The sequence below is a fragment of the Trichosurus vulpecula genome, chromosome 4 (genome assembly GCF_011100635.1).
Source record: "Trichosurus vulpecula isolate mTriVul1 chromosome 4, mTriVul1.pri, whole genome shotgun sequence".
In the NCBI taxonomy this organism is placed as follows: domain Eukaryota; kingdom Metazoa; phylum Chordata; class Mammalia; order Diprotodontia; family Phalangeridae; genus Trichosurus; species Trichosurus vulpecula.
The window spans coordinates 198,329,803-198,342,739 of NC_050576.1; the positions used below are offsets into that span (position 1 = coordinate 198,329,803).

At 44.3% G+C, this 12,937-nt stretch overlaps 1 protein-coding gene across 2 annotated transcripts in view; it reads left to right on the forward strand.

The window, feature by feature from the left end:
* RNF157 (ring finger protein 157) overlaps positions 1–12,937 on the forward strand; it is a 149,604-nt gene that overhangs the window by 130,757 nt on the left and 5,910 nt on the right. For both annotated transcript variants that reach the window (XM_036757343.1, XM_036757342.1), the window contains exons 9-18: positions 1,764–1,835; positions 3,263–3,422; positions 3,654–3,766; positions 4,584–4,822; positions 5,919–6,027; positions 6,684–6,795; positions 7,646–7,833; positions 8,465–8,530; positions 9,515–9,563; positions 11,583–11,693. In XM_036757343.1, coding sequence (XP_036613238.1) covers positions 1,764–1,835; positions 3,263–3,422; positions 3,654–3,766; positions 4,584–4,822; positions 5,919–6,027; positions 6,684–6,795; positions 7,646–7,833; positions 8,465–8,530; positions 9,515–9,563; positions 11,583–11,693 — 1,219 coding nt within the window. The remainder of the gene's footprint in view (positions 1–1,763; positions 1,836–3,262; positions 3,423–3,653; positions 3,767–4,583; positions 4,823–5,918; positions 6,028–6,683; positions 6,796–7,645; positions 7,834–8,464; positions 8,531–9,514; positions 9,564–11,582; positions 11,694–12,937) is intronic.

Sequence of the window (12,937 nt, forward strand, 5' to 3'; positions counted from 1 at the left end):
TTGTTAGCTCTCTTCACCAAATAGGAACAAAAAGGGGGGGGGCGGGGCTCAGGTTTTTGGATGTCGAGACTGGCGCAAGAGATTCTGGTTTTTAGCATCTTTATGGGCTCAGAATTATTGGGTCTGACACAACAAATTCAGAGAATGAAAAGATTGGAAGAGCTTTCTGCTTTAGGCTTTTGGCACCAAGGGGCTATGTGTGGGAAGGGAGAGAGGTGCAAACCCTCAAGCCGAGTCCAGAGACTAGAGGGCAGTTTCAGCAAGTGAGGAAAATTCCTCTGTAGAACAGAGGCTGGGAACTGTCGACCTGGGAGTTTTTCCCCAGCTTAATACAAGTGTTCAAAAATGAAATGTTTGTTGCGTACCAAGATCCCTTACCATTAAGCTCAACAAATGCAACCCTATATACATCTGAAAGAGAAAGAAGCCCCAACCTCTTATTCTCCTGTAGGTCTAGTAATCTGAAACTAAATTATTAGGGAGATTCTTCTCTTTGAATTAAGCATTTTCCCTGGATAAAAATGCAAATACTTCTGGGAATGAAACACTTTGAGGCTTAGTTAGTTAAAAACATTTTAGTATGACTTAGTTTGAGATCCTTTCTAAGAGGACAACTAAGATCAAATTTGGAAGAGGATGTGTTGAATTGATCTGCACTGAATGCAGTAGGCATGGCCAGTTTGGCTAGAGCTGTTGCTGTGGGGCAGTAGTATGAGATGTTTTGGGAATGGTGAGTAGAAGACATATCACAAAAAGCCTTGAATGCCAGGCATATATTCAAGATTCTAGGCAGATGATAATAACCTCATTTTACACGAGGAAGCAGACTCAGAGAAGGGTGACTTGCGTGACTATATTTTTATAAGTGGCAGAGCAAAGATTATGACCAGTATCTCCTGCCTACAAGTCTGATAATCTTGCTAGTATACCATCACTCTAGTTCATAGGTTTGCCTAAGGCCAGCCAAAGTGGAAGGCCAGCCTCTTGGGTTATAGAGAATTAAGGGGGCAGGCATGAATTACTAGTCAGCATCATAGTGATAGGAAGTAGGACCACTTTGTCGATGGTGTTTGTCACTGGCCATCCTTTGTAGTTGAGATTTTAAGAAGGGGCCTCGGGTTTTGGCCAAATATTAGATGAGAGGATGGATCATAACTAGTTTAGACTGAGGGGAGCAGAGACTTCATGGGTATTTTGAATTTATTCAATTAGTATTTAACAAATACTCAACTATTACCACATCACAATGATTCCAATCACAAATTTCCTTATGATTAGATTATAGTAATAATACATGATAGATACTGTAAACTTAAAATCCATATACATATATAAAATCAGTATCTGTCTGATACAGAAGCGATAAGAGCAGTATTTACAGTGACCTCGTGAAAGGAAAATAGTACAAGATTTTTAAACTTCTTCCTCGGCCTTTGCTGATGTCGGTTTCTTTCTCCCCGTCATCGTCTTTTCTGCTTCCCTGCTTTTTTCTTTCCTTCTAGGCAAGTCTTCTTTAACTGGCTGTACTGGAGTCTGCTTTAAAATAGGCTTTATTTTCCCTCTTGAATATAGGGGAATCAGATAATTTCACCAAAAGAAAAACTCCACTGAATTAATTTGTAGAGTCTCCGGATTCCCCCCCACCCCCACCCCCTGTGGATCAGTGATTTTTGGTAGAATAAAAGCTTTTTCTTCTGTGTAGTAGAACCCATCCATTGTTCACAAATATTGTCTCTTTGAATTTTTCTCCTTATGGTTTCCAGGTGGATGGGGTCAGTTACCTCCTTCAAGAAATCTATGGGATTGAAAACAAGTACAACACACAGGATTCTAAGGTAAAGCTTAATGCCTAAGAGCAGAAGGCACATTTCCCAGATAGAGGTAGGAGCTTAACAGCCCAAACTAAGAACTTGGGCCTGGGGATGACATTTTCTCCTTTTATGTTTTCATGTTTGCCTTTATGCCAACTTTAAATTTGTTTGTATAATTTTAGCTTTATCTTCACTGAAAAAGGGAGTTGAAAGAGAATGGGTGCCTTGTATTATTCTCTTACTGTACTCTGTGGCAAATTTTCCTCCAGCCACATAGTTTAATGTTCTTCCCTATTTTACATACTAGTTCCCTGCAGTAGCTCTGGTTTTGCTCACTTCTGTCCCCTTCAGTCTCCTAAGCCAAGTAAGACGTTTAGCTAACAGTTCTAGGCCAAGTAAGATGTTTAGCTAACAGTTTCATGAAGTAACAAGGCTCAATCCTTTTGCTTAATCATCTTGTAATACCCTCTGGGGCTATTCCTTCCAACTTTAACTCGTACCCAAAGGTTCCATCTCCTGAGGCACAACTGCTACCACAAGTTCTAAGAGTAATCCTGTTGGGCTATACTTCTAACATTATACCTCAAGAGCCCCCACTGATATTCTCCCCATTAACAAGCAGTCAGCAGACTTAATTAGCTTTTAGCAAAGACATTTTACTAACTTGGTAGAGTAAAAACAGTTGGTACAAAACATTTTCCCCCAATACCTGGAGTTCACTGTCCCACATATATACACAGCATTCATGGGATGCTTAATAGACAGTGCTAGTGAGACACATATGCACTCTACGTGTGCAGCAAAGGACAACCTACTGGCACTTTATGAGCTAGAAGTCCTTTCTTTAGTCCATTGCTGGCATTCTTCTCTGGTGCATGAAGTCACATTCTTTGAAGCTATTTCTTCTCTCGGATGACTCTCTTTTTGTGTCAGGATCCGTATCTGTCCTTGATATATTTCTCTTCTCACGGCTATATGCATTTTTTCTTACTAGTTCATTCCCTCTGATGACACAGTCAGTGGTGGTGTGGAGGAAAGGGAAAAGGGAAGGATTGGGGAAAATCCTCAAGTCCCTCCACCTTCACAGAGCAGCTCCCTCTCAGGGGACTGTTTTTTCCTCCACTTCTGGTTCAAACTCTAAACTGAATCTCTCCTTCTGCTAGACTGGCCAGATGCTGGAGTTCTTCTGAGGTCCCCATATGCACGGTCATCTTGTCTGGTTAGCCAGTCGGGTTGTTTTCTTCATGACTCATAAAGTGATCACAAGCCGCATCAGCTCCTCTTGTTTACATATTTAAAATCTTCTTGTGTTTACATGTGATTGTATTATTTTGGGGAGGGGTGGTGGGGGTGGAATCACCTACTCCCCCTCCCTTACAGTCTTATCAATGAGGTATGTGAGATCAAGGTTCTCGTGCTCTCAGTTCAGCGGTTTTATCCCCCTTGGCCAGGTGGCTGAGGATGAAGTAAATGATAACAGTGCTGAGTGTGTGGTGTGTCTCTCGGATGTCCGGGATACCTTGATTTTACCCTGCCGTCACCTCTGCCTCTGTAACACCTGTGCAGACACCCTTCGCTACCAAGCCAACAACTGCCCCATCTGCCGACTGCGTAAGTCCCAGGAATGGAGGGAAAGCCACCATCAGGAAGTGGGGGCAAAAGAATCTGATGTATGACTCACCAAAGTCCATGCTGTGTCTAGGATGTAGCAAACACACAGGGCCTCTGGGAAAAGGGCAAGGGGAATCTTTGTCTTCTCTGGATATTTGGGCATCTACTCCCTCCCACATACCCTCTCCCCTCTATCAAGATATCCTATCTAGTCATCTTTCCTTTTCATAGCATTTCGAGCTCTGCTTCAGATCCGGGCCATGAGGAAGAAATTGGGCCCCTTGTCCCCAACCAACTTTAACCCCATCATCTCTTCCCAAACATCGGACTCTGAAGAGCACTCGGTAAGTTGGGCCACAGTCTAAAACAGGAACCCTCAGACTGGGGAACAGATGCTTTAGAGGATCCCTACTGACTTCTGATTTCCACTGTCCTTTTCTTTACCACCCTGACACTATAGCACTTAAATTATACCCTGATATGTCTTATGTATCTTTTGAATAAGCCCACCAAAATTAAGTTGTTTTGAGGCCAGCAAAATCAACATTTGAGTCCCATAGTAAATAAAGCCACTTTCCTTCCTGGATACCTATTTTCTAATTTTTGATGGCAAATGCCACTTCATAGGGCCCTAACTCTAGAATTAACCATGGGAGGGGCAGATAACTTATTATTATATTATATTATTAAATAATCTGTAATTCAGTGCTATTTATCAGTCCTCTGAAAGTTGAGTGCTGTTCTTTCTCCCATTTCATAGCTGGGTATAATAACAAAGTCCAGAAAGACAAATTAATCTAACACAGTTTCACAATGGAAGACAGAGGTTTAGGGACAGTCCCCAACTTTTCAGCTCTTCCTTTTTCACTTGGACACTGTCTCTCTTAAAATTAACCCATTGTCAGGCTCCAGGTGGAGTTACTATATAGATACAGCCTTCCTTTTCTGAAGCTGTGTGGTATATGAATCTCTCCTCCATCACTAGTATTGAAATTATTTTTACTAAACTCTCAAAGTAAATCTGGAAGGAACTTCTCACATGGAGCCAGAAATAAGATTGTGTCATGAAACTAGAGTTTACTTGGAAATGAGTACGCCTAGTCACCTGCTATAGACGCCTGCCATTTTTAGAGTTTAACAACCTGTCTCTGGTTCTCCTAGTCCTCAGAGAACATTCCCTTGGGTTACGAAGTGGTATCTCTGCTGGAGGCCCTAAATGGGCCCCTCACTCCATCCCCAGCTGCTCCCCCGCTTCACGTGCTTGGAGACACCCACTTGTCAGGGATGTTGCCTTCTTACGGCAGTGACGGACACCTGCCCCCAGGCAGAACGGTCTCCCCTCTCGATTGCCTCTCTGACTGCAGCAGCCAAGAACTCAAGCTCAAAGACAGTCTCTCCAAGTGAGTATCCACTGCTTGATCATCATGTCTCTCAAATACTGGGAGTGATGGCGGTTTCCATCATTCTTTCCCTTTTTTATTTTTACAATCATAATAATAGCGTTCTGTGGCACTTTAAGGATTTCAAAGAACTTATGTCATCTCAGTTAATCCTTATAACAATCTTGTGAGGTCAGTGCTGTCATTATCTACATTTTACAGATGAATAATCTGAGGCAGACTGGGGTTAAATGACTTACCCAGAGTCACACAGAAAGTAAATGTCCCAAGCAGGATTCGAACCCTCCTTAGTAACAAGGACGTACAGTTAGACCACACAGATTGCCACAAGGACCCTGTCTGACAGCACAGCCATCATTCTGCCACCTCTATACTGAAGAGAGGGGTTAATATGTTTCCCCATCAGCTCCATGGAGCCAGAATTAATCATCACATTGATCCAAGCTCTTCCAATGCTTTTCTCACCTGCCCAGTGATCTGAGACTTTTCTAGAATTTAACAATCCCACCAAACACCTGAGGTGCCTTCAGAACATTAAAGAAAGGACTAATGCACTACCATTGATTGTGTGAGATTCAGACACAGCAGCCTAAGGTGGTAGTAGTAGTCTTTGGAAATGAAAAATGTATGCTGGAGGGCACCCTGCACACTCTTCTGACAACGTGATGCTTCCAGACCTAAGCAATAGGTAGTATCGATGCTCCGAGGGAGTCTAGATCAGAATAATAATGACACACTTTAATTGTGTAACAATTTTTTTTAAAAAAAGTATACTAGTCATTAGTGTTCACAAGATGTTTCTGGTAGAGTAGGGGACATGGCATTTTTTGGTGTATATACTGGAGCCCCAAGAGAGTTTGTGTATATAGAAGCACTCAAGACCACAAACAGATCATCAGAGGAGCCAAAGCAAAACTGTGAACACATGGTGTAGTTCTCAGGCCACAGCCTTGTTCCTTACCCAAGAATTGCTTCTAACAGATCTTTCTCACTCACTTCTCTTCTGTGTATGGAATTTGGTTGATTTGAATGCAGACAGGGTTTGTTTCTTCAAGCGTATATTTGAGTGACAAGTATTTCCTTTAAACTTACCCAGGTCTATCTCCCAGAATTCATCCATGTTGCACAAAGAAGATGATGAGCAGTCCTACAGCGAGTCCGAAATGCACCTCTCCCACAGGCAGGCTCCTCATCAGCTTGAAGAGGTGACGGGCACTCTGCTCCCTCTCCTCTCTTGGGACGCAGGACCCTGCTTCTAAGTACCTCCTGCCCTCCTGCCCCCACCCTGAGAACGCACCCTTTCCTTCCAGCTTCATTGCTCTTTGGGGCTCATGACAGAGGCACTTTGGTGGAGCAGAGCTGCCTACCCCGTGCCTGTCATGCAGACTTAGACTCCTGACTTCAGAATGGAAGAACTTATCCATAGTCAAGAGTGCCAAGGATTTTCCCATGGAACAGCTGCTAGGTGACCTGTGTCACTTGAGCCATTGCTGTGTACAATCCTAGCAGGTGCTGTGCCCTGGGCAGGCCAAGATGATCGGAGTTTTCCCTCCTCCCTTGAGAGGGAGTTGTCATTCCAGGCTAAGGTTGAAGAGAAGTGATGACAAAAGAGACACTAGCACTAGTATTACCTGTTACCTCCCTTTTCTGAGGACACACAGACTCAGCTTCTGAGCTGCTGGTTTCCCCTTTCCTACATGCGTGCTTGTGTTCGAGCGCGCGTGCACACACACACACACACACACACACACACACACACACACTCTCTTCCTTTCCTTTCCCTTGGATTTCCTTCCCTCTGTACTGCTACCAATCCTGTCTGCTTTGAGCTCACTCTGCCTTCCCTTTGTTGCTTTTCCAGGAGTGTGGTGCAACTCCAGAGAGTGAGAACCTCACTTTATCTTCATCAGGAGCCATTGGCCAGTCATCTTGCACAGGGACCCCACTCTCTTCCACTATTTCTTCCCCAGAAGGTACTTAAGAGAATAGGACTCCCAGTTGCTCTGGACCTTTTCTCCAGCTTAGGTCATAGGGACTCAAATTTTTCCTTAAGGCTGTAATCAGTTAATACCCAAGCATGGTAAATGTAATCCCTGGTTGAGGGGTGGGCAGGAGACTTCCACCTCCACTGTGAAGAGAATACTTAGTGACAGTACCTGCATTGTCTCCTGGGCCAGGGAGCTCATTTCCATTAGCCTCTTCTGACTTCCATCTCTGAGGGAACAAGGAGAGCTTCTGGTTTGGGGTTTTTAACCTTAAAGCTAGCTTCATTCTAAGTCTTGAGGAAAAGTCCCTCTCTTTAAGAAAAAAAAACCAAAAACCTTAATACTAGTTCATAGGATTATATGTAGATTTAGAACTGAAAGGGCTGTTAGAGATCACCAAGTCCAAACCCCTTCATTTTACAAATGAGGAAAATGAAGCACAGAAATATTAAGTGACTTCCCCATGGTCACACAACTAGTAAGTATCTGAGGCAGGATTTACACTCTGGACTTCCTGACTCCCAAGTCCAGTACCCTAACCACCCCTCCATGAACAAGGATCTGGTTTAGTAATCGATCACCTCCTTTTCTTCTAGTCTTCTCTCTTTAGTCCCTGAGACTAAATTCTGAGCTCTAGCCCTTAAATAAGGCAAAAGCTCAGTAGCCCAGTTCCAGCACTTTTTTAGTTGAGCAAAAGGAAAGGTTGTGTGGTGTTTGCTGCCTGGGGAAATAGGGAAGATTTCCTTTTATTTTTTTAACTGTTGAGGTCCATTTCTTTCCTCTCCAGTGTTCACTATAACTAAGGTGGCTGAGCCTCTCTCATCTGTTCTCCCTGCAGACCCTGTCAGCAGCAGCCTGGCGCAATCTGTCATGTCTATAGCCTCCTCGCAAAGCCAGAACTCCCAGATCAGCACTGACACAGTCTCCTCTATGTCTGGTTCCTATATTGCCCCTGGCACTGAAGAAGAGGGAGATGCTCTCCCTTCCCCGCTTGCCGCCAGTGGAGCCCCATCAGAAGAAGGCGAGGTAGGGAGAAAGCTGCCAGAATCATCATGGCTCCTCAAACTAAACACACTTGGAAAAGCAGCTTGAGATAAGTGGGGTCTGGTCTCCCCCCAAGAAAGATTCAACAACTCAGTTCAATAAGCTTTTATTAAGTGCCTTTTAAGTATATAGGCACTGGTAATGCAAGGACAACAATAAACCCCTTACATTCTACAGGGATAATTGCATGTATATGAAATAAATACAAAGTAATTTCGCTAGGGGACTCAGGGGACAGTTAACACCTCAGGAGACCAGGAAAAGCCTCATGTGGGAAGTGGCACTTAGCTGTGCCTTAAAGGGAGCTAGGGATTCCAAGATGCAGATTTGGATGGAGAGAGAGAGGAAGATGAGACAGGGGCTGAGGCATGACACTACAGAACCCTGTGAATTCCTTGGGAAAAATGCCACGGAGGAGCAAAGCTATAAGTAGTTTCATTTCAAGGGCCCCTCATATGTTACTGTCCTCTCTCTCTGAAGTTTCTCTGGCCTTTGTCTTATGTCTCCCACTTTATAATGGAAGCACACTTGGGCCTTGAGTTTTCCACAGTTTTTCGAATAGAGCAAGAAGAGGTTGGTGAACTTGTCACTTACCCATTTTGTTATTTTGCAGTTGATGCCCGGCGAGTCCCCTGATACTGACTTTGTTGGTGTCCCTGCAGAAGAGCAGGATGCAGAGGTAACGTCCTGAACAGCAGTGTGCCCTTTCCTATCGCTATCTAAGGCTTTTAGGATGGATCTCAGGCCAGTTTGTGGAGCTGCTGCTTCAAGGCAACGTTGCTCTGTTCATACTCAGTGCAGAGGAGAGATGTGATGAAGTCATGTTATCCAGGAAACTGCTCATCTTTGTACCCTCACAAATGTTTAATGGGGTGAGACTCCACAGAGGTGACTTTGGTGCAGAATCCCATTAAAGAGGGAGGATCCTTGTAGACCTTTCCATTGAGCCAGATCTTCAGTCTTAAGACTCTAGTTAGGATGAAAGCCCTCTAGAGATTCCCAAGCCAGATATTTTCGTGTACACTTGTTCATCTTGGTGTCTCATTTATTAGTCTTGTGATTTCAATCCGAGAGAGAAAAAAAGACTAATCCAAGGCACTCCCAACAAAACATCCCCTCTCCATAGAGCACATTGGTGTAAAACTAATCAGACCCAGACCCCTATAGACTAACCAAGCAGAATTTCCCTAGTTAGCATAACAGGAAGAATGGGACATGATGGGGTGCTGAGCCAGAATGGGGTACTTGAGGAGCCTTGAGCAGAGTGAGAGAAATTCCTGAGGGATATTTCCACTGTCAAGGCGTTACACGGAGCAGGTAGATAGAGTGTGAGGGAGCCTATTGGTACTGAACCTTTCACAAGGGGTAGCAGTCGATTGGGTATTTAGGGATGCTATCTAGTGAGAACAGAGAATGGTGTTTAGACTAGCTTCCATGTGGTAGTTAGCAAAATACCTGGTGAGAGTGGAATCAGAGTCTAACCAGGTTAAGCTAAAGGGGGCATTGCAACCCCAGCCATACCAATAGTATGGGAGCTCCTTGGTTTTTTCCAGCTCTGTCTTCATTATGGTAAGTGCATGGTGCAGGGATTTGTAGATGTTTGTGTTGGTCTGGGGTCATGGCTTGTTCTGTCGACATTCATAGCCTCTTCGCTGTGTCCTAGGGGAACGATGTGTTGGAAGAAGAGGATGGATCGCCTACACAGGAAGATGGTAACAGACTGGCCCTTCGCCTTCTTTTACTTACATTTTCTTTCCAGGGTGGTGATGTCAAGGCAAAGGAAGGAGTTGGCTTGGTGGCATTATTTAGTTGTGTGATTGATGAAAAGAAAGTTATTAATATAATGTATTCCAGATAGTGGGGGGGGGCAAGAGAATCCTAGTGTATCTTCCCGACTTTTCTGGGAGAAGAGGAAGGAAGGAAGAAAGGAAAGAGAGAGAGAGAAGGAGAGAGAGAGAGAGAGAGAGAGAGAGAGAGAGAGAGAGAGAGAGAGAGATTGGTTAAGTTCCTACTATGTGGCAGGCATTGTGCTAAGTGCCAGGCTAAGGACTCTACTTAAAACAGATCATGTTGTTGTAACCTCCAGACGTTGCTGGACAGTTGTCTGATCGCTTTGTTTCCCTCCCATTAGCTCCTCAGCCAAGTGCCACAGGGCTGTTCAGGCTGCCCTTCTGTGGTACAAACAGCAACAGTGCTTTACAATAATTTCTGTACCCCAGGGAGAGGGCCTTGGTTTGATTCACCTTAATTCAGAAGATTGCTGTCATTCCTATAAAAGAAAGACCTTGAGAAGTTACAGCTGATACATTAAGAGAATTGTCAAGAAAGTAGAGACACAAGTTTTCCTTAACGATACCATGTAGGCATGTGTCTGCAAATTGTTGCAATGACATTCATTGTCAACATTTGAGACTTTAATGCTCTCTTCTTGGAATGGAAAGGGCATTCTTTCCTCTCTCCCCTCTCCCCACTAAAAATTAGCTTAGTGGTTAGTAAAAGACTAGTCCAGATGGGAAGGATCTAGGGAAAATATAGACACTAAGTGTCCTGGAGTTGAGAATCTATTTGCTCCATGAGACATGTCATGTAAAAGGGGATAGGTCAAAGCACATGCCAGGCCTAAGCCAGCCCCCACCCCCAGCCTGGCTATAGACCGCTCAGCTGCGATCATCCTGGTTGCTTTTGCTTGAGTGCTGGCCACTGCTTGGAAAACTTCACAGGGTGTGCATGCACACGGCCAGCCCAGCCCAAGAGCCTCCCAGGCAGACTGGTGACCGCTGCTTAGAGCTGTGCCTCTCATCACCCCTTGCACACCAGCTAGATAGACAAACCATGAACTCAAGCCATGTTGGTAGGACCTCAGGTTACCCAAGTAATTGCTTGCTCATTCCAAAACACGCTTGCTTTAAAATCTTAGCTTTCACAAATTTGTCTTCTTCCTCGACAATGCAGGGTTGCCAGATTCCTGGTTGTTCCTTTAAAGTGCAGGGTTGTGTTTCTTCCTGATGTCCTATAGCTCATTTGGCAAACTCCTGCTTTCCTTTCTCCTTTTCACCAAGGAACAGGGGAGCTTTAAAGAATGATTTCTATAACTCCCCTCACCCCCTTACATGTCTGTAGATTTCTGGTCAGTCATTTAAATGATGCTCCAAACAACAAAACAAATATTCATCAGCAAAATCTTAATTTTGTTAATGTGGCAATTTGGATTTGACATGCAAATAATGGAACCTGGAATCTTTAATTTTTGCTTTTATCATTTACTCATTTTGCAGAGCCCACTCCCCTATGGTCATAAACGCACCTGACACGGACCAGAGACAGGCACAAGCATGAGCAGGGGGTAACTTTCCCAGTTGCTTTCTTTAGCTTTTCCCAGCTACTCTTTTGTCTGCCTTTTACCTGCACATTTACTGCACTTCCTAGTTGTTCTCTTCAAAATCCCTGTGTATTCCTTTGCCCTCCTCCTCAGCGATCTGAAAAGTGACTGAACAAGAATTGAGAAGAAGCTGGTCAGGAGTTCAGAGAAGGATAGCTTTGAGAACAGAGACACTCACACCACTACACAATGTGACTCCTTTATTGTCCACTCTTTACCCACTTAGTTATCGTCTTTTTTTGATATATAATTTGATTTTTTGTCTCCATCTTTAAGATTTTCGTTTTAAAAGACAGTAAAGCAAAGTAAAGCAAAGAAAAACGCCTCTCTAACTGCATTAACTCCATTACAGGCCAGAGGACTTGCGCATTCCTAGGTATGGAGTGTGACAATAACAATGACATTGACATCGCAGTCGTGAAAACACTCGACAATAAGCTGTGCTCTGAGGTCTGCTTACCCGGTGAGTGGCAGTCTGCTGAACATGAACTTGGGAGGAGAATCCCCCCTGCTCTTCACCCTTGCTCTCACCCCTTTACACACCCATCTCCTATCCTGCAGCTTCCTGGAAAAGAAGGCATGGGGTGTGCACTAAGATACTGGGAACAGGCGAGGCAGAGATGAGGCCCAGGAGAGTCCTTGAACCTTTGACAAAGAACAACCTCTCTTTTAAGTAAAAGGTACCCACCCCTAGGTAGAAGAAAAAAGGGGCAGAATTTCTCTGTTTGTACCTATGACCCCTTATTTTAGGACCTCATAAGTGCTCTGTCAGGGACCCATGGGATTTTTAATCTAACAGTAGCAAGAAACTTGAAGCAGTGACCTTCTATCCTAGCTGGGTTGCCAAAAGCCAGCCCAGGCCCTTTAAAAATGAACCTGTAGAGGCAGCTAGGTGGGTAGTGAGTAGAGCACCGGCCCTGGAGTCAGGAGGAACTGAGTTCAAATCCGACCTCAGACACTTGACACATGTACTAGCTATGTGACCTTGGGCAAGTCACTTAACCCCAATTACCCTCCCTTCCCCCCTCCAAAAAAAATCAACCCGTAAATCCTTAAGAAGGAATTTGAGAAGCAAAAGTTGACTGCATCCCCTGGGACCTTAACTTGGAGTCCCAGAAATTTGATCGATTTGTTGTACCTTCCTTCTGGAGATAATTCACTGAGAGTAGAGTAATTGTTCATACGGGAGCTGCTCCAACCATGTTTTCAGGCCGGACCTCCGCCTGCCCTGCAAAGCTGTTTAAACGTTCCTTGGACCATCTCTTTAGAGCTAGGGATTGCCCAAGCAGTCTTGGCAAACACTTCCCCTCCCTAGATGGTCCATGTGCTCAACCTGTCTGCTTTTCCCCAGAGGTTGCCCCTTCAACTGCACTATTCTTTGTGACATATGTGTACTCCTGCTATAAATATTCTTTCAAGCTACAGAGTCCTGGGATGCGTTTATCTGTTCAAGTTACTGGGATATCCTCATGGGTCCGGTGCTTCAGTTACTCTGTGGAGCAACTGGAGTAGTAGGAAAGGAAATCCTTCCAGTGGATTGCCACTCGCCATCAAACTCTAGGAGAAAAAATGGTTAGAAAGACATTCTAGCCTCATGCAGCCATGTACACAGAGGAGAAAAGATCTCCCAGCAGAAACATTCACCAGGCTTTCCAAAAAGCTTTTAAGTAATTTCCTGTTGAGTTTAGCCCATTATTCACCAAGGCC